We start from the raw sequence: 20,546 nt of genomic DNA, 5'->3' as shown, positions 1-20,546 counted from the left end.
TAACCACAAGTTTAATGTTTCAATCTTTTAAACAAAAGAAGCTAAATGTTATTAAATTGTATCAATTAGCAAAAAAAAAAACCCAGCAAACATAAATTAAAACAAGATAAAAACGTAACTTTAAACTCTCACAAATGGATAGATTATAGATAATTAAAACTCCAATGAAGAAAATCAGTAGCAAAAATAAATATTGCAATGACTAATTATCATTAGTTGCCTCTCAGACTACTATACAGGTAGTTCATTACTTATGACCACAATTGAGGCCAAAATTTCTGTTACTATCGTGTTTCCAAGAAAATAAGACTCTGTCTTATATTTTTTTGAACCCTGAAGTAAGCGCTTGGCCTTATTGCTATGCGCTCAAAAGTCAGATTGGGTTTATTATCAGGGGATGTCTTATTTGGGGAAAACAGGGTAAGTGAAACATTTGTTAAATGAGTTGGCTCCATTTTATGACCTTTCTTGCCAGAGTTGTTAAGTGACTCACGATAGTTTTTAAATTAGACAAACAGTTGTGAAGTGAATCTGGCTTCCCCATTGACTTTGCTTGTTAGAAATTCACAAAAGGGGATCACATGATCCCAGGACACTGCAACTGTCATAAATATGAGTCAACTGCCAAGTGTCTGAATTTTGATCATATGACCATAGGGATGCTACAATGGTCATAAGCAATGTGAAATCTAAAATTTGTTACTACCGGTGGCTTGGTGTTGGGGGGTAATGTGACTGGGTGGGCGTGGCCAATTTTTTTTTCTTTTTTTACTTTTAAAACCATTTTTTCTACAACCTCTTCGGCAAAGAGGTTGTAAAAACATGCTTTCAAAAGGCTCTGACGATCCCAGCTGACTTGCCTGATCGGCAGAGGCTTTTTTTCTTTTAAATGCCTCTGACAATCAGGCAACTCAGCTTGGATCATCAGAGGCATTTAAAAGAAAAAAAGGGTTTTTTTTCTTTTAAAAGCCTTTGATGATCCCAGCTGAGCCGTGCGATCATCAGAGGCTTTTTATTTTTACTTTTAAAAGCATTTTTTCAGCCGAAGAGGTTGTAGTAAAAAGGCTTTTAAAAGTAAAAAAAAAAGCCTCTGATGATTGTGCGGCTCAGCTGGGCATGGGGGGAGGGGCAGGGACTTTTGCTACCGGTTCTCCAAACCACCCGCCTCCATCGCTACCGGATCAGGCAATCCGGTCCGAACTGGGAGCATTTCACCCCTGGTCATAAGTGTGAAAACTGGTTATAAGTCACTTTTTTCAGTGCTGTTGTAACTTTAAACAGTCAGTATGTGAACTGTTGTAAGTTAAGGACTACCTGTGTAAACATCAGAGAATAAAAAAAAGATTCTTGAATATATTAATTAAAAGCATAAGAGGCAGAGACACAATGCAAATTTAAAGACTAACCAGCTCCTTTGGCATGGACAACTCTCTCTGGAATCCTTTCTCGGTCAAAGTGTGCTATCTCATCAGTGAAAACCACATCCTGAACCAGGAGTGGGCCTCTTGGACCAACAGTCAGGACATTCAGCTTGTCTCCTATTGGGATTCCAGCTCCTGTAGTTAAGGAATCGGCTTCCTAGGTTCAAAACAAAAACAGTTATAGCAATAAAAGCATCCACAATTTTTTAATTGTAACTTGAAAGCAACCCGAGATTAATTTGACAGAAAAAAATGAGGAAATTTGTTTTCTGAAATTTAGAAAAATTGGAGATATTATTATTTCATAATATGAATTAAGAGATTAGCTATGCAGCCAATAAAATATAATTTTAATTTTAAAGATGGCTAGTTCTAAAACACAGAAGTGTCCAGCGCAGGAAAGCATGAGCCAGGATAGAGTTTGAAAGCACTGAGAGTTTATTCCATGCAATCTATACACAACAATCTGATCTACTAATGGTCAAGGCAAATTGGTGCCAGATAAGAGTCAACAGACTTCGGGGCTGGAGTGGGGAGCTGGACATAGGTCTCTTTTGGGGGCATATGGACTCCAGACTGATACGTTTGACCCCACCCTTATCAATTGATAAATGAAGCTGAATTTCTAACATATACTGTGTTAAGAGACATCTATCATCTACCAGATGTTACTCAAAGGCAAAATTCATAGTTACAACAATTGTTAAAAACACTTTTAGGATCAACCACAATTTCAGCTTGAGACACCTAAAGTATTAGAACAGCTTGTTAAATCCTAGACAATTCCTGGAACCTGGCATTCTAACAAACCTGCCATTAACAGGCACATAGATTAAACAACATCTATATACCAAGATGAGCAGAGATTAATACCTTACGCTTAACGCATTGTAAGCCGCCCTGAGTCTCCGGAGAAGGGCGGCATATAAATCAAATTAAAAAAAAAAAAAATACCAAGTTTAACATAGACCAGTGATAGACCACCAAGTGCCGAAAAGGTAGTGCATGTGAGAGTGGCACCAAGTGTCGAAAAGAGAGCACTTCAGAAGGGAGAATTTCCATTGGTCCTCCTTCTTTCTGGACACTCCCAATTCTGAAGTTCGAAGAAGCCCCATTCCCGGCTCACAGACCAGTTCTTCCAGTTTCCAGCACTGCTGCTTGCACAAAGGCCAACTAATCGTCGTGTGCGCATATGCACCAGAATTTAGGAAGAGGAACGGACGATGCCATGCATGCGAGGCAACATGGCTCTGTGCGCTACTTCGGGCACATGTGCCATAGATTCACCATCATGGACATAGACTAACAATCAAGAAACAAACAATACCCCAATAAAGGAACTATCAAACAAGCTAACAGTAAACAGTAAACAGCCCAATTTAACCACAACAGTAAACAGTAAACAGCCCAATTTAACCACCAAGACCACTCCCAACAATACTGGCAGGGCAAGTAAAATGAGAGCAAATCCCATTCTGCACCAACATTGATGATGCCACCTAGTTTTGGTAATGCAAGAAAACAACCAAGTTTAGAAAGTAACAAGGACTCCTAATTTTAACCCTGAGCTACCAATTTTCTCCTCTAATGTAAATGGAATTTCTTGTTATGGTCAAAAGACTGGTGTTGCAGCATTGAAAAAATAAATGTATGGTTCTTTACAGGGATGGGTTCTACTTACTTCACTACTGGTTTGTAACGGGGCTGCGCATGTGCACTTCTGCGCATGCGCAGATGCTTCCTGATGACATTGGGGTCGGTGGGTGGAGCCTCCCGCCAGTTTTACTACCAATTCTATAGAACTGGTCTGAACCGGGGGCAACCCACCACTGGTTCTTTTACACATAATAAATTGAAGACCTGATTGCACTTGCCACTTATGAGCCTATTTCATATATATGTAGACTCTGTATGGACAAACAAATGAGTCCTATAATGAGATATGGAACTCATTTATTTAAAATATGTTAAAAATGATAATTATATAAATGTATTATAAAAATATATCTACTTGACTAATGTTGGATTGCCAACATGATCGCCCACGTCCGATGACGGACATGGCAGAAGAAGAAGAAGAAGACTTGACTAATTGCATTAGCAGCAACATACTTTATTGCGGTCATAGACCAAAAAAAACAAAACATCCAAGACACATAGCTGGCACACGACCAGACTAAAGTGCAAAATAGCGACAAGATCAGTGGTGAAAACCACTCCGTCAAACTCACAGTTCATGTATTTTAAATTTTTTTGCTCCAATCTATATGGACTATAGTCGATTAAAATTGTACATAGGTAGGAAATACTATATTGCAATTTACATAAAATCCACACATCGGCACTTTATACAACCACCAGCTAACTCAACCGCTGACGATCAATAAAGCTGACCTCAGTCAATGGGTCCAGCCCATCCCTTCCCCCAACTCTTACATCCCAAGACTGCAGCAAACAATTTTGCTACCTTTAGTGTAATCTTAGAATCAGTATCTTGGAGTAAGAAGCGAAGACTAAGATTTTCAGATAAACCAGAAAATCTTTGGCAGATGGGAGAGATAAGTTCTTATCTTATCTCCCGATAATGGGGGCATGTAAATACGATGTGAGCCAACGATTCCGGAGATCGACCGTCACATGAACAGTGAGTAGATTTGACACCCCCTGAGCACCTGCTATCTAGGACATTCAAGGGGATCACATTAAAACGTGCCTTTAGAAAGACCAATCTGTATTTAACAAAGGATAGCGTAGAGAGGTATTGGGGGGGTGCATTCGGGGAGTAATACCAAGAGAAAACGGAGAACATACTCCCGCACCAAGTGCCAGATTCTGTTGTCTTTCAATATCATCCAATCGCTGGAATATCAGTGATCTGGCTGCATCTGGGCCAAGCCTAAAAGCTTCAATAGGGGGAATACCTATCTTCATAAATTTGGTGTGAATATTGCGGGCCCAAGAACTGTGGAAGTCGTCCCGCCATAAGCACTGGCCTAAATAATAGTCTGGAAGTCTGGTGGAGGGGTTCACAGCGGACCATCTAGGGAGTTTTTCGGGGGGGGGAATCTAACGCCGTAAAGGATGGTGAGTCTGCATCGTAAAAGATTTGGCATAGGAAGAGTTCCCATGTGGGGGCAGATATAGAGTAAATAAACCTACTAGTTGGCCTTCTATTCAGCAAACTTCAAAAATCACGAGGATTACAGGATTGCGCAGCATCTAATAAGGTGTTCCATCTTAGTCGTTGCCAATTTTGTTTGGCTCTTAAAAGAGCAGACTTATATGTCTTCTTAACCATAAAGTAAGCAGGAGGGGCTCTCGACGAATCAGAATTTTTACAAAGGATATATAAGGATCTCATTCGGTTCCTGGCTTGTTTGCACTGTATATTAAACCAGCGGGCCCCCTTCAAGTCAGCTCAAAGCAGATCAGGTTGCTAAATTATTTGCCAGAGGAGTAAGGCAGTGAAAAACAGTTAGCAAGGCCCGGCAGTTAGGCCTAACAAACAATTTTATCTGAGGATAGTTAAACAAAGTTGCTAGCGAAAGCAAAAAAGGGAAGATAGCTAGCCAGTTATAAGAATAGGAGGCTGAGGACATTAAATAATAAACATCAAACATTTAGAACTCCTTGTAGATGTATTGAGGAAGTGAAAAACAGAATTAAACTAGGATAAAAGTTAAAAACAAGCAGGAGATAAACATATGTCCTACCAGTCCTCCCTCTCACCAAAGCTAATCCATCCAAGAATTGAGCAATGGCTGTGTGGGAAGGGAGAAAGAACAAGCCCTGTGCAACAGCTTCTACTAATTGCATTAGATAATTCATAGATATATTAATATAGAGCTGTAATTATTTACATATAAAATGATATATATCCTTAATGTTGTTACTGTGTTTTCCTTTTTTTGACAATGTATGCATTTTTATATTTGTGGGGTTTTTTTAATCTGTTATTTTAAATCAGTAAAAGAATCTTTAAAAAGAAAAGGCTATTCTTTAAATTAAGCTATGCTGACATCAAAAGTTTTTTTCCCCTCCATAGAGAGAAGTTCCTCTCAATTTTAAAGTCAGCAAATGAAATAACCGGAATTATAAGGATGACAACTTCTTCAAAAGCATTTCATAATAAAGGTTTTCAGCCCAGGGGTATTAGATTTCTATGTCACAAGATCTAGGATATGTTTCTCATAATAGAACCACATAATTTTCTGCTTGCATAGGTGCTGTTCAGGTTCAGGAATATACCATATTTTTCAGTGTATAAGACTCACCTTTTTCCTTCCAAAAAAGAGGGTAAAATCTGGGTGTGTCTTATACTCCGAATGTAGCCCCACCCGGCTTCTCAAACGGAGGTTTCAGAGGCTGAAAAAAGCATCAGAAACGAAGCTTCAGAAAAGAAGGCCCCAAACAGAGTTTCAGAGGCTTTTTTTCTGAAGCTGTTTCAGAGGCTTTCAGAAGCAGGAAAAAAAGTTTTTTTTCTGAAACAGAGTTTCAGTAGTTTCAGAGGCAGAAAACAAAGTAAAAAAAAAAAAAAGCAAGGTACAGAGCTCATAACCAAGGAACCTGTTGCTAAAATTCACCTCTGGGAACAGCTGATTGGGAGTATTCTGGGAGGCCGATCCACCTGCCAATCAGCTTTTTTCTTATTTTCCTCCCCAAAAACTAAGGTACGTCTTATACTCAAGTGCGTCTTATACTCAGGTGCATCTTATACTCTGAAAAATACAGTACATGTTTCAGGTAAGATGTTTAAAGGACATGAGAGAGGGTTGCATCTTGTTGCCACCTCTGCAATGTTTCCTGAATGCAAACAACTACTTTCCTGCTTTGGATGAAAACTATTGTACATGGCTATCACTCATCAAAGAATCATTCATCACAGAACAAATGCTATTCTCCAAAGTGGTCTGATTTAGCTAAAGCACACTTGATAGAGCAGCACATGACTTGAAACTTGCATGCAGAAAAATTAAGCAGGATGGAAGCTGAATTTTCTTAATATTTTCATCACATACTTTGAAAATAAATCTTCGCTATTTTTAAGATTTTTGTGAAACATTCAAAAAAACTGAAAGTTTGTTTATAGGACAAAATGGCTCCCCCAGTGCCCTAGAAAGTGGATGAACATACATGTAATGATATAATTAAGGTACAAGTAGTCCAACACTTCAAACCATTCCTTTAGCAACCGTTTGAAGCAGTGGTGGGTTTCAAATTTTTTACTACCCGTTCTGCAAGTATGGCTTGGTGGGTGTGGCATGGCTTAGTGGACATGGCAGGGGAAGGATACTGTAAAATCTCCATTCCCTCTCCAAGCCAGGGGAAGATTACTGCAAAATTCCCATTTCCTCCCAATCAGCTGGGACTCGGGAGGCAGTGAATAGATGGGGGCGGGCCCAATCAGAGGTGGTATTTACCAGTTCTCCGAACTATTGAAAATTTCTGCTACTGGTTCTCCAGAACTGGTCAGAAGCTGCTGAAACCAACCTCTGGTTTGAAGTTATAACGGCATTGAAAAAAGTGACTTATGACCATTTTTCACACTTACAGCCATTTTAGCATCTCCCATGGTCACCCAATCAAAATTCAAACTGGTAACTGGCTCGTATTTATTTAATGATATTTGCGGTGCCCCAGAGTTATGAGAACATCTTTTGCGATCTTCAGATAAGCAAAATCAGTGGAGAAGCAAGATTCACTTAACAACTGAGGCAAGAAAGGTCATAAAATGGGGCAAAGCTCACTTAACAACTGTTCATTTAGGAATGAAAATTTTGGGCTCAATTGTAAAAATAAGTTGAGGACTCCCTATATATCAAGCAATATGTACACAGAGAATCTCTGTGGATTGAATGTATTAATGTATATATTCAGTTGTACATTTCAGGCTGTTTCATCTCCAACTCTCATTAAGCAAAAAAATATTCCCACATATCCAAATGCTCGACAAATCTTTGGATTCTGCTACAGATGTAAACAAGTCATTAAATTATCTTCCTAGGTGATTTCATATGTTATATTTTTGAACGTGCCCCCAGCTCTTCACTCAAAAGCCAATACTTCAATCTAGGCTTCACTCTTGCCTTAAAAAATAACATTGTGGAATTTCAAATGAGAATTCTACATTTGGTTTCAATCGTTGATCATTCATGCATCCTTGGTGATTCATGGTTGACTAGGGTGGCATTTAGCAAGTGCTAATTTACAGTATCTAGGCCCGTGATGGCGAACCTATAGCACGCGTGCCACAGGTGGCACGCGGAGCCATATTAGTGGGCACACCAGCTCAGCTTTGGGGCGCATGCACGCACCGGCCAGCTGATTTTTGAGCCTTCTGGGCCCACCAGAAGTAGAAAACAGGCTGTTTCCTGTCTCTGGAGGGGCTGGGGGGGTGGAGAAGGCCCGTTTTTCTCTTACCTGGCTCCAGATCCTCTCTATTTATCTGGGAAAGGCGAAAACAGCCTTTCCCACTCCCTTGGAGGCCCTACGGAGGCTGAAAGGGCCCATTTCCCGACTCTCGGTGGGACAGGAAGTGACTTTTTTGCTGTCCCCAGCCTTCAGAGACTCCTAGAGAGGCTCCTAGAGATGTTCTGGAGGCTGGGGACAGCAAAAAATGTCACTTCCTGTCCCACCGGGAGTTGGGAAATGGCCCCCTTTAGCCTCCGTAGGGCCTCCAAGGGAGTGGGAAATGCTGTTTTCGCCCTTCCCAGATAGAGAGGATATGAAACCAGGTAAGAAAGAAAAACGGGCCTACCAGGCCATCATGTGCCAGGAGCAGGGGAGGGGTTGCGTGCACATGCACGTGGGCACGTGTGCGGATGACCCTCCCCCTGCCCCCCCTCTTCTGGCATGTGATGGCAAAAAGGTTAGCCATCACTGATCTAGGTATTCAAACCATTGGATCAAACAGGATAACCCAATGCATCCCACTCAAAAGGAAAGATAAGAAACAGGATCATGCCAATCCTGTAGGAATTACTAACAAATTGAGATCTACTTTTTCATCTCAAGGTATTATTCAAAAGTTTATTAAGTTCAGAAACAACACAGATGAAGCATCCTGCGTAACTTTAAGTAAGAAACTAAAGTAGTATTTTTTTAATGGAGGCCAAAGACAGATATCACTTTAAGCGATACTTTATTTTTGTTTACTGACAACAACTTGAGGATTTTTTGACATTAATAAAATAACTGTGCGCAACAAGATTCTGGGATGATATATCCCAGTTTTGTTATACTGCAGTGGTGTGCAAATTAAAGTGTGTCAAGTCAAATGTACAAGAGAATCACTATCTATGAATACATTTGTCTAGTTGCATGCTTCAGGGAAGTTTCATCAAGAGACCTCATAAAACAGAAAATATTCCCACACTTCCAAAACTCTTGAAAAATCTGTTTTTTTACTGCTGTGCTACATGGATAAGAAAGCCATTAAATCATCTTCCAGGTGGCCCCAGGGTACCACACAATATCAGAAATCCTTAAGATCTGTTATTAAATTTAATTTCCTAAATATGAAAATTAGGGGAAATAACCATAGCATATAAATGAAGGTAGTAATCAAATTAACTACCTTCAAATTTCATTAAGTTTAAAAATGCTAAATGTAACAATAATGTAATGTAACAATAGTAATTTTTATTTATTATGTGTTTATAAGAAAAGACAGCACTTTTCTATAATAAAACAACAAATCTAACAAAATCAATTTTGTTCAGACCCTCATTTGTCTAGTTGCATGCTTCAGGGAAGTTTCATCAAGAGACCTCATAAAACAGAAAATATTCCCACACTTCCAAAACTCTTGATAAATCTGTTTTTTTACTGCTGTGCTACATGGATAGGAAAGCCATTAAATCATCTTCCAGGTGGCCCCAGGGTACCATACAATATCAGAAATCCTTAAGATCTGTTTTTAAATTGTAATTCTTAAATATGAAAATTAGGGGAAATAACCATAGCATATAAATGAAGGTAGTAATCAAATTAACTACCTTCAAATTTCATTAAGTTTTTAAAATATTAAATATAACAATAATGTAATGTAACAATAGTAATTTTTATTTATTATGTGCTTATAAGTAAAGACAGCACTCTTCTACAATAAAACAGCAAATCTAACAAAATCTGTTTTGTCCAGACCCTAGTTACTAAATTTGTATTAATGCATTTATCCAATTCTGGGTTTTAGAGCAGTTTCATTTCCAGACTGTACAAAACAGGAATATTCTAACATTGCAAAATGCTTGATAAATGTTTTATCTTTCATTTCTTTCTTAGACGTATCTGCAATTAAATCATCATCCTAGAATACACACAATTGTTCATACTAGTAACCCCAAAAACAAAAAAGGCAGTAAAATAATAGACATTATTCTTCACCATGGCTATTTCTTATACTAATGAAGTACTGAAATCTTGACATTGGATTAGTTGTTTAGTTGCTTTGTTCATTTATATAAAATTATAACTAAGTATTTAGAGAGGAGCCCAAGGATAAAAGATGTATATTAATTTATTAAGCCAGGATTTGATTTGGGAACATGGCCAACATATTTAATTCAATGGCTTGCAAAATATCTTTGGAGTGGTATAAGATAAATCATAATGCTGGTTTTAATTATATCAACTCACATGACAGCATTATGAATACACCCATTTATGTTACGAGTATTTTTTAAATGTTTCTAAAAGGCCTATGCTGCAGGCAACCAGTCACAGCTTGAATATCAACTTCTTATTTTACCATGTTTGTGATTTTTTTACAAACTCTTCCTCATGCAATTCAATCTCATAATTAAATTAAATAGGGTTGAATAGTGATAGCAAATCTTAATGTGCATTTATATTGCAGAGAAATAGCCCAATGAGAATGGATTTAATTTACATGTAATACTTTGTAATTCCAGTTGCAATTAAGATATTCAGTACAATTTTAAATTTAAATTGTCTTTTTTATTTAAAAATATATTCTTTAATTATAATAACAAAAAACATACTGCTTTAAAGCTAAATGTAATAATCATATCAGGACTTTGAAGCCCACTAAAACTTCATTAGTATGCACTCTGGGTGCTAATTTTTTATAATAAAATTCAAAAGGATTACCGTGTTTCCCTGAAAACAAGACCCTGTCTTATATTTTTTTGAACCCTGAAATAAGTGCTTGGCCTTATTGCCATGCGCTCAAAATCCCGATTGGGCTTATTATCCGGGGATGTCTTATTTTGGGGGAAACAGGGTAATTACAAAACTCATCTCTCATTGCTCATTCCATACTCATGCCAAGATACTAAACAGGGTGCAATTCTGTAATCTTCATTCTATTAATTGAGTTTAATATTTGATTAATATTAATCAAGTTTCATATTAACTCAAGTTTAGGATTTCTAAAAGCCTTTTACATTTATTTTTCATTAAACCGTGACATCAATGTTACTTGGAAAAATCAGGATGCTATTGTGAGCATGATCGGTCACAAAAAATCCATATTGTTAGCCCTTGCTTAACAATGGTAACTGGGACTGAAATTTCTGATTCTAAGCAAGGTAGTCATTAAGCATGGAATCATGCTGTTGTTATGCAAGGAACACAGCTTGTTAAGCGATGATATCCTCACAACTTCCTACTGGCCTCCAACAAGCAAAGTCAATGGTGAAGGTGGCAGGAAGTTCCAAATATCAGGTGGCCTGCAAGTAAATGGACAAGTAAATGGCTGCCATGGAATGGGAGCTGGGTTGTTTGCTGCCAGTTGAGGGAAAATGTGCATTTCTCCACATGGCATGAGCATGGAAGGGCTGGAAGTGGCTTCTGCTGGGTGTGGGATGAAACGAAGGCGGTTGGAGTGGCTGGGCTGGGAGCAACTGCTGCCAGGTGCAGAACAGTGTGAGAGGTACTACAATGCCGCTGCAAAAGCATGGCCAGGCCAGGTGCTGCGGAGTACACAAGCAATTTACCGAAGCAACTTGCAATTTTCTCTGCCATTGAGTTTGAATTTGCTTGTGGGAAGTTGGCAGGGAAGATTACAAATGGCAACCACGTGACTGCAGGACACTATAAATATCAAAAGTGTGGGCTGGTTGCCACTGGCCCAGATAATGTACATGTGCATGCTGGCTGGAACTTTGAGAACGTCATAAGTACCACTTGTTCAGTGCCATCGTTTGAATGGTTGCTGAATGAGTGATTAACTAAGAACTATCTGTATATTTGAAGTCAAACTGGCGACACCTATCTCATTATCTGCTCTAATAGGCAAAGGATGAATTCCAAGTATGAATTTGGAGCAATACATAATCAATTGCAACAGCAGAAAGAGATAGGCGAGGCTTTCTTCATTTATATCACCCTCCTACTCTAACTGCTGCGACCATTTTCCTTGGTATTTCAAAAGGAGTTTGAAGTTTCTGTGGCAGATTTTCTGATAAGAGATGAGAGATGAAATTAATCCCTTGAAGTTGCCTAACCACTTTTTCTACCATTTATCACAGAATATAGATAATGTGATGACCTGGGGCATGGCACGAAGGCAAAACAGCCAGAGAACTGGTATGAGTCCCTTTATTGGCACCAACTTTGGCCCCAACAGCTCATTTACTCTCCGGCCTGGATAAAAACTGTCCCACAAACCTGCAGCAACTTCTGGCTGCAGATACTCCAGTCCAAACACTGTAAGTAGAATGACTGCAATCAATAACTCCAACAGGCCAAGAAAATGAGTCTCAGAAGCAAAGAATAATTCCAGCAAGTCAGAGGAATGCCAGGAAGGCAGGCCACAACTCTCAACACTGGATGAATTCAGTGTTTGTTCCCGACAAACGCCCCTCCCAAACGCCTCTCCTTTAAACTCCATCTCCAGGTGTACCTTGTGAAGGGAATCAGGGCCGTCTCCTTCCTCGTAAGCCACGCAAGCCACATTGCTCTCTTCTGTGTTCTTCCCTGTATGCCCTAGGATGAGAAAGGGGTGGGCCTTGGTCTTCATCTGAAACCCCTCTCCCTTGTTCTACCTCTCCCCTGCTCTGCCCAGCCTGACTTTGCCCTTATCCAGTTTCCTCCACAGCCAATGGAGCCACTCTCCCTCTCTCTCTCAGCTGTTCATCTTCCGTCTCAGAGTCAGACTCCAACAGAGGCATGACAGATAACTGGGTGCAAGCAGGGCAAGAGGGTTAATCATATTAATGCATCTCAGCACAATGTATAATCTTCATAATGAACTCACACTTAGTAAGTTCTATGTTCTAAAACAATTACTGTTCTTTTACTGGAAGAAACACTTCCATCCAGTAAAAAACAAATTGAATCTTAATTGAATTGAACCCTTTAATAATACTGTATGACTAGAATAATTGGCTGTATCTAATTATTTTCATCTATTTAAAAGGATAACTTTGGTGAATTGAACAATCCTCCCAATCTCTTACTTGTTGAATATATTCCAGATCTGTTTTGCAGGTTGAAGGCTAGGGAGGGAGTAAAGGAGAGAACAGCAAAAGAAACTTATCTTACAAACTGGCAATCAATCATGTACTGCTATACACAGCCATCTTTTGTACAATTAGCTAGAATTATAAAAACACTAAAAATGTTTAAACTGAAGAATCACCTGCTTGTATCCTGGTTGAGTCTGCTAAATTGTATATCAAAATCTTAAAAGTTCCTTTAAAAGATGCTGAAGGGAATATACATTTCAACTTTACTGCACTGTAAACAAATGCATTCGATTGATAAAGAGAGAAATCAACTTTATTGCTTTTCATTCTATTTCGGAACCCTCAATCAAAATAGCCTAAAATAATTAATGATACTTATTAATTAATTGAGATTCCTTATTTAATCATTGAGATTCCTGGATAATAAAAAAGGGGGAAAAAAACAGAACAAAATTGACTATCATAGTGTTGACTTTTTACTTAGATGTATTTATGCTTGCAGAGTTTTGTTTCTTCCATTCAATCATGTCATATCATGACAAGGATTTTTCAGAAGTAGTTTGCCATTGCCTGCTTCCTAGAGCCGAAAGTGACCTAAATCCAAGGTCACCCAGCTGGCTCTGTGCCCAAGACAAGACTAGAACTCACACTCTCCCATTTTCTAGTCTGATGCCTTAACCACTACACCAAACTGTTTCTCTTGCAGTTCATTATGTTGTATTAAAGTAATTATCAGTTAAGCAAAGACAGAAAACAGACTGTTTGCTTCATTTTAATTTGATTCTCAAAAGCATGCTGAAAATGACCATAAGTGGACTGAGATTGCTTATTTCCATCCCAGTTTCTTCATTTATTCTAATGGCTAAAATTGAAAATTATATTTCAAGCCAGAATAAAGCATATGGATTTAGGCAGATTTCAATTTATACTTGACCACTGGTATCTGTTGGATTGATACTAATTCTTCTTTAAGATTTCTTTCAATCCAACAGATATCAGTGATCAAGTATAAATTTATTTCTCTTGAAGATAAGGTTCAGAAAACTTGGTATGGATGGATTATACCAGGACCTGCATTTTCTCCTTGTAAGATGGTACCGTGAATATCACATACCATATTTAACAGAATATGGCAGATGTTGAGAAAGGTCATTATAAAAAGTGCAGTTAAGGTTTGTCCCAAAATACAGTAAGCTACATTAGACTAATTTGTAAGAAAAGGAAAACGTGTCACTTTTTCCAGAGGTCTCTCAATAATCCACAACGGTTTGCTCTATTGCAAGGGTCTCCAAACTTGGCAACTTTAAGACTTGTGGACATCAAATTCCAGAATTCCACAGCCAATTAAGTCAACAAGTCTTAAAGTTTCCAAATTTAGAGACCCCTGGTCTAATGGTTAAAGCATCATGCTAGAAACTAGGAGACCAGCCAGGAATTCTAATCTCTCCTTAAGCATGAAAACCAGCCAGATGACTTTTCGTCAGTTGATCTCACCTCACAGGGTCGTTGTGGAGAAAATAGGAGGAGGAAGGAGTATTAAGTATTATTATTTACTTTATTCATTAAACATGAAACTCAGTCAACTGAACATTCAAAAATGCACCACAAGTACCATTGATTGGTGCTAATGGTTGATACGGGTTGCTGCCAGCATCCTATTATTATTTTTTATTATATTTATTTTTTTATATTTATATTTATTATTTTATTATATTTATATTATTATTATTATTATCATCATCATCATTATTATTATCATCATCATTATTTAAATTTACCACCTATCTCACTGTGGGGCTAATCTAGTCGGTTTACAATAACAAAAAGGAAGAAAATGAAAGGACTCTAAACAGTAAAATAAAACAATAAAATAACGGGGGGGGGGGGGGAAACACTAAGGAGAATACATCTATATGATAACCCAAAAGATGGACAGATGGGGTACAGAGTACAAGGGTGGGGGAGAGTGGAAACTGCCATGAATCCAGCATCCACCTTTACAGTGAAGCTCTCCCATTTCGTCCTCAGACCAACTGGCAAGCCAGGTTGTATGCTTGTCCCTTTGAACTCTTTATAAACTAATAAAAGCAGGATTAAAACAAGGAAAAAAGAAAAGAAATTACTCTTTAGTCAACCTTTATCTATTTGATATTTTTAGTTGTATTATACTTTACAAGCAAAGAACACACTGCTTAATTATTGAAAAAAAAGATATATATATATATATAGAGAGAGAGAGAGAATATCCAAACTAGATCAAATCTTATTTCTGAAACTATTCCTTAGCCAGTCCACTCTCTTCCCGGAGACTGAACCTATTGTAGTTCCCTCTTCCCAATTATTAACCACAATCTCCAACTCCGTTTTGCTGCTATCTGTTGCCCCATCACAAAATGCAGCACCCGCTTCTATTCTGCTCCAGTAACAATATACTGTACTATATCACGCTGTTCCAGCTTGTTGTCCTCGGGCCCCCTCTCTGGAGGAGCTGCCTGACAGACTTTCCCGGGCACGCAAACACGCGCCAGAAACAGAGACTCTGCCGGGACTGGTGGTGGTGGGGGGAGGGACCCCGTCTGTACCTGCGAGCCCCGCTGCTCTTGCCAGCGCTTCAGCTGCTCCTTGGCGTAATCTCGATCGCAGGCCATTTTGGGAGAAATGAGACCCCGACTCTAAAGAGAGACGGGACGCTGTCGGCTGGGGAGCGCTAATGTCAAAGATCTTGATTGCGAAAAGGGGAACGAGTCCCCAAAGCTGCACCGCTCGCAACCACCACCGTTAACACCCGGCTCCAACAGCTTAATATAAACCAGCTGCTGAAAATTCAACGCCCCGCGGCCCCGCCTCTTCTTTTCTTCATTGGTTTGGTGCTCCATCACCAAGTTTCTTCTCTGATGCTTATTGGTTCAAGAGTCGAATAACTGATATTTTGGATGCTTGCAATGGAACATTTGAACAATGGAACATTTGGTAGCTGGTCAGATTGCGGACCTGAGAAAAAACGGAGAAGGGGCTGCAAAGCGACCGGTCTGGTGGGACCACCTTATTATTTACATTTGGCAGATAAATGTGCGCAGCAGCATCCCTGAACTTGATGCTTGCCTGTTGTCTGAAACTAAAACTCCCAGTACAGGTAGTCCTCAACTTACAACCACAATTGAGCCCAAAATTTCTGGTGCTAAGTGAGTTTTGTCCCATTTTATAATCTTTCCTGCCACAGTTGTTAAGTGAATCACTGCGTTGGTAAGTTAGTAACATTTATTTATTTATTTATTTATTTATTTATTTATTTATTTATTTATAAATAAATAAATAAATAAATAAATAAATAAATAAAAAGTTAGTAACATGGTTGTTAAGTGAAACTAGTTTCCCCTGACTTTGTCAAAAGGTCACAAAAGGTGATCACATGATCCCTGGACACTGCAAGTGTTATAAATATAAGTCAGTTGCTAAGCATCCGAATTTTGATCATATGATCATGGAGATGCTGCAATGGTCGTAAGTGTGAAAAACGGCCGTAAGTCTTTTTGTCAGTGCCATTGTAACTTTGAACAGTCACTAAATGTACTGTTGTAAGTCGAAGACTACCTATATTCCAAACCAACATAGTATTTATTTCCCACCTTAATAGAATTCAGTCTTTACTGCCCAGACAATAGCCATAACTTACCTACTTATCTTCTTCCTTCCCTCCCTCCTGAGCCTGAACCCCACTGCGAAGAATAGTAAGAAGAAGTTATGATTTTCTGATCCAAATATGCTTGTAAAGGAGACAATTCTGTGCCTCATTCTGCTTCTGGGATCCTTCTCTTTCAGCAGTATATGGATGTCCTTATATGTGTCCCCAACCAATCAGAACACACCTCCACCCAATCAGAACACAGCCAAGCTCCCACCCAATCAGTTCACACCCCCACTGGCAGTTAAAAGGAAGAAACAGCTGCGATCACACATTGCTCCTAGAAGCACGAAGCCGAAAACACCAGCCTGAAGATGACAAATGAGACTTCGTTGAAACGTTGCCAAGACACTTCCAATTTTACGCGGGAGAAAACCCGAATAACCAAAGACCTACACACACACACACACACACACACACACACACATATACATACATACATACATACATACATACATATATGTCCTCTTAAGTTTTTGTGGGTGTGCATATGCAAAAAATTTAAATCTCGGGTGTTTTCCCGCATCATTGTAAATAAGTTGGTTAAAATGTTTAAAATTCTGGTTAAAATCCCACCTTAAAATCTTCTAAAAATCCCTACAGAGCACTCTGCAAGGTCCTTTAAAAAGGTTTTTAAAGGACCTTGCAGAGTGCTCTGTAGGGATTTTTAGAAGATTTTGAACTGGTATTTTAACCAGAGTTTTAAACATTTTAACCAACTTATTTACAATGACGTGGGAAAACACCCGAGATTTTAATTTTTTGCATACACACACACACACACACACGCGCGCACACACACACACACACACACACACACACACACACACACAGAGTTATCTATCTAATAAATTTTTGGTAGCTACCAAATAAAACAGTACAGCTAGTCTTTATGTCTATGGAGATTCTCATCATCCAAGTCATGGTTGTCCCAAGGGTGCTTTTTTAAAGAGGCAACTGGACTTTGTTTTTTCTTTGAAGATGTTTTGCTTCTCATCCAAGAAGCTTCTTCAGCTGAAGCTTCTTCAGAAGCTTCTTGGATGAGAAGCAAAAAGTCTTCAAAGAAAAAAACAGAAAGTCCAGTTGCCTTTTGAAGAAAGCACCTTTGGGACAGCTAGTCTTTACTTACTGACCATTCCTTCAGTGACCATTTGAAGTTGTGACAGTGCTGAACAAGTGACACATGATCAAGAAGTTCCAACCATTACAGCACCCTTGCAGTTACATGAACACCATTTGTGATCTTTTCTGCCGGCTTCACACAAGCAGTCAATGGGAAAGTAAGTAGGGAAGGTTGCAAGGTATCCTGATATGTCTTCCCCTTTCATGCATGTTGCACCATACCTTCTTTTTTTTTTATTTAATTAAAGATAGACTAACAAAAACATACATACAACATAAACAACTATACATTTAAATCAAATCTTGCAACTTGAGCCTTGAGAAAAAAGAAAGTTAGTTCAGTATTCTATATTTCTCTCTCTCTCTATATATATATATATCTACCTCTTTCATTATATAATGATATTTTAGGTTTATTTCTTAATTTTTGTTTCCTTAGTTGGTATTCCCTTTCTATCTTACTAATTATTTTTTATATCGTTTTCCTTTTCTTTAACCAGTCGTACCATCGTTGCCAAACTAGGTAATACTCTGTGTCTTCCTTTTCTTGTATTTCTTTGGTAAGCCTGTCCATCTCTGCACATTCCATTACTTTTTGTATTATTTTACCCTCCAATGGCGTATCTTCTAATTTCCACATTTGCACGAATGTGATTCTTGCTGCTGTCAGGATATGGATTATCAAATATTGTATTTCTTTTTCATAGTGATTTGTTAATATTCCTAATAGGTATGTTTCTGGTTTCAATGGCACTCTGGGTAATAATTTCTTCTAATTGTTTTTGGATCATTTTCCAAAAATTTTTTGCCTTTTGGCATGACCACCACATGTGATAGTATGTCCCTTTATGGTTGCACCATACCTTCCTAGGCCTTCCTGTACTCGCATTCACCTCAAAACTGCACCCTGTGCCTTCCTTCCTAGGCCTCTCTTTGCTCACACACACTCCTCTTCCTTGGTCTCCTTGTGGTCACGCCATACTGCAGTTTGCCCAACTTAGGTACAGCCAGAGCTGGGCCTCCCACACTCATGTGGCACCCTGGCACTCCTTACCTAGGACACCTACTGCTTCATGATTCACACATCTTGAGTTATCCTGATAACCAGTATTGCCTGAATTGCCATAACAATGTGATCACATGACATAATATTTTAGGACTACATTGCTTAGCAGTGACAATCCCGGTCCCCATTCAAGGACTACCTTGTAATATAATGAAACCTCTATAATTCAAAATGGAAACAAAATTAAAATAATCATATTTTTCTGGGAAGTATTAATTAGCTTGTAGGTAGTTTGGGTTAGCTTATCATCATAACTCAAAGACTACTGTAATATAATAAAACTTTTATAAATCAAAGCCAAAACAAAATTAAAATAATCTTGTTTTTCTTGTATATAGCTTTGGGTTAGTTTATAAACATTAATATTATGACGGTGTTAAAGGACATTTGCAACTCATATGACAGAATTCTTATGTATAGAATTCTTTTTTATTGATGGGATGGCATTCTAATACTTCAAGCATACAGTTCTTTCTTATATTTGCATCTAAATTTTCGTTTATTGTTCTATTTTTTATTCATCCAATTTCATGCTGTAGATTTAAGATAGACAGGTTTATTTAACTTATATACAAGCAGGGAATGTCATCAACTGGGACTAGGAAGAATGGTTTTTCTGTCATAGGCCCTGCCCTGAGGAACATCACTCCCCACAAGGAGAAGTTACTCCAACCCTGTATACCTTCCAGAAGGCCCTTAAAATGTGGCTTATCAACTAGTTTGGGGATCCCAGTTTAGAATGGAACCTGTTAGATGTAGGTTTTACAGGTACAACTTCCAATCATAATTAAGCCCAGAGTTAAAGTGGTAAATCATTGCAGTCATTAAACGGGTCACCATGTGACTGCTCCCAGTTTTATGACTTTTTTGAGGCAGTTGTTAAGTGAAAACTGTTGTCATTAAGCTGTTTTATCTAATGGGCTTTTTTGCCACAAATTAGAAATAAATGTCACAAACTAGGAAAAAAACATTAACAATCATGGTCACATGACTATGGGATGCTGTAAATGGCCATAAAGGTGAGCTGGTTGCCAATAACCCAAAATGTGATAACAGTGTAACAGTTCAGCCTTTGGAACTTAAAATCAAGTCATAAGTTCCTTTGTAGGTGATCCATTGTCTCATTAAACAGTCACTAAGTGATAACTATCTGTATAACATTCATGGAATGCAAGTCTTTTCATATTTTACTGCCATTATGTTTTTCATTTACTTTCATTTTAATTTAAATTGATTGCTGTAATGATTTTTATATAGTCTTCATTATTGCTATATACACCAACCAGAGTCACTATATGGGATGGGTGGTTATATAAATGTAAATAAAATAAATAAATACACCCTCAGTTCATCAGTCGTCAGTTTAGCAGACTTCAGGTGCAACAAACAAAACCTGTTTGTATAATCCTATATATTGCAATTAAAAACATGTGACTTAAAAGCAAGTTTATGTAATTGTATGATTATAATGTGAAGAACTTAAATAACTCAACTTAAGTAAGCTATGTGAGCCAATAACAAAATTATGTTCGCATATTCTAACATGGTATAATATAGAATTACAATATTATAAAATTATCTCATATTTCTTATATAAGTATTTTTAAATATTGGATTTGCATTACTCTCAGTCTGTGCTTGTGAGCGACTAATTTATTACCAAATTCATGCCTTTAAGCAAAGGGAAAAGATTCAAGGTAATATCCAGCTGTATTTCCATATTTCTGTTCCATAATCAAATATTGTACATGAACCTATTAGAATAAGTAGTGAAACAGCAGCCAAAATCATTTATCAAAAGTATGAGGTTGCTTTTTGAGAGT

At 38.1% G+C, this 20,546-nt stretch overlaps 1 protein-coding gene across 1 annotated transcript in view; it reads right to left on the bottom strand.

Moving 5' to 3' along the window:
* The window catches only part of LOC139307849 (catalase-like), a 35,628-nt gene extending 20,127 nt beyond the window's left edge, over positions 1 to 15,501 (bottom strand). Inside the window, exons 1-2 of the mRNA XM_070931197.1 lie at positions 15,436 to 15,501; positions 1,407 to 1,578 (exon numbers count right to left, since the gene is read on the bottom strand). Of these exons, the coding sequence (XP_070787298.1) occupies positions 1,407 to 1,578; positions 15,436 to 15,501 (238 nt within the window). The remainder of the gene's footprint in view (positions 1 to 1,406; positions 1,579 to 15,435) is intronic.
* Between the last annotated feature and the right edge of the window lie 5,045 nt (positions 15,502 to 20,546).

This window comes from Pituophis catenifer, unplaced genomic scaffold, assembly GCF_029215685.1.
Source record: "Pituophis catenifer annectens isolate HBS135680 unplaced genomic scaffold, rPitCat1.0.hap2 SCAF_1, whole genome shotgun sequence".
Taxonomy (NCBI): Eukaryota; Metazoa; Chordata; class Lepidosauria; order Squamata; family Colubridae; genus Pituophis; species Pituophis catenifer.
Note: the sequence above shows the minus strand (reverse complement) of the source record. Positions and strands in the feature narration are given on the sequence as shown.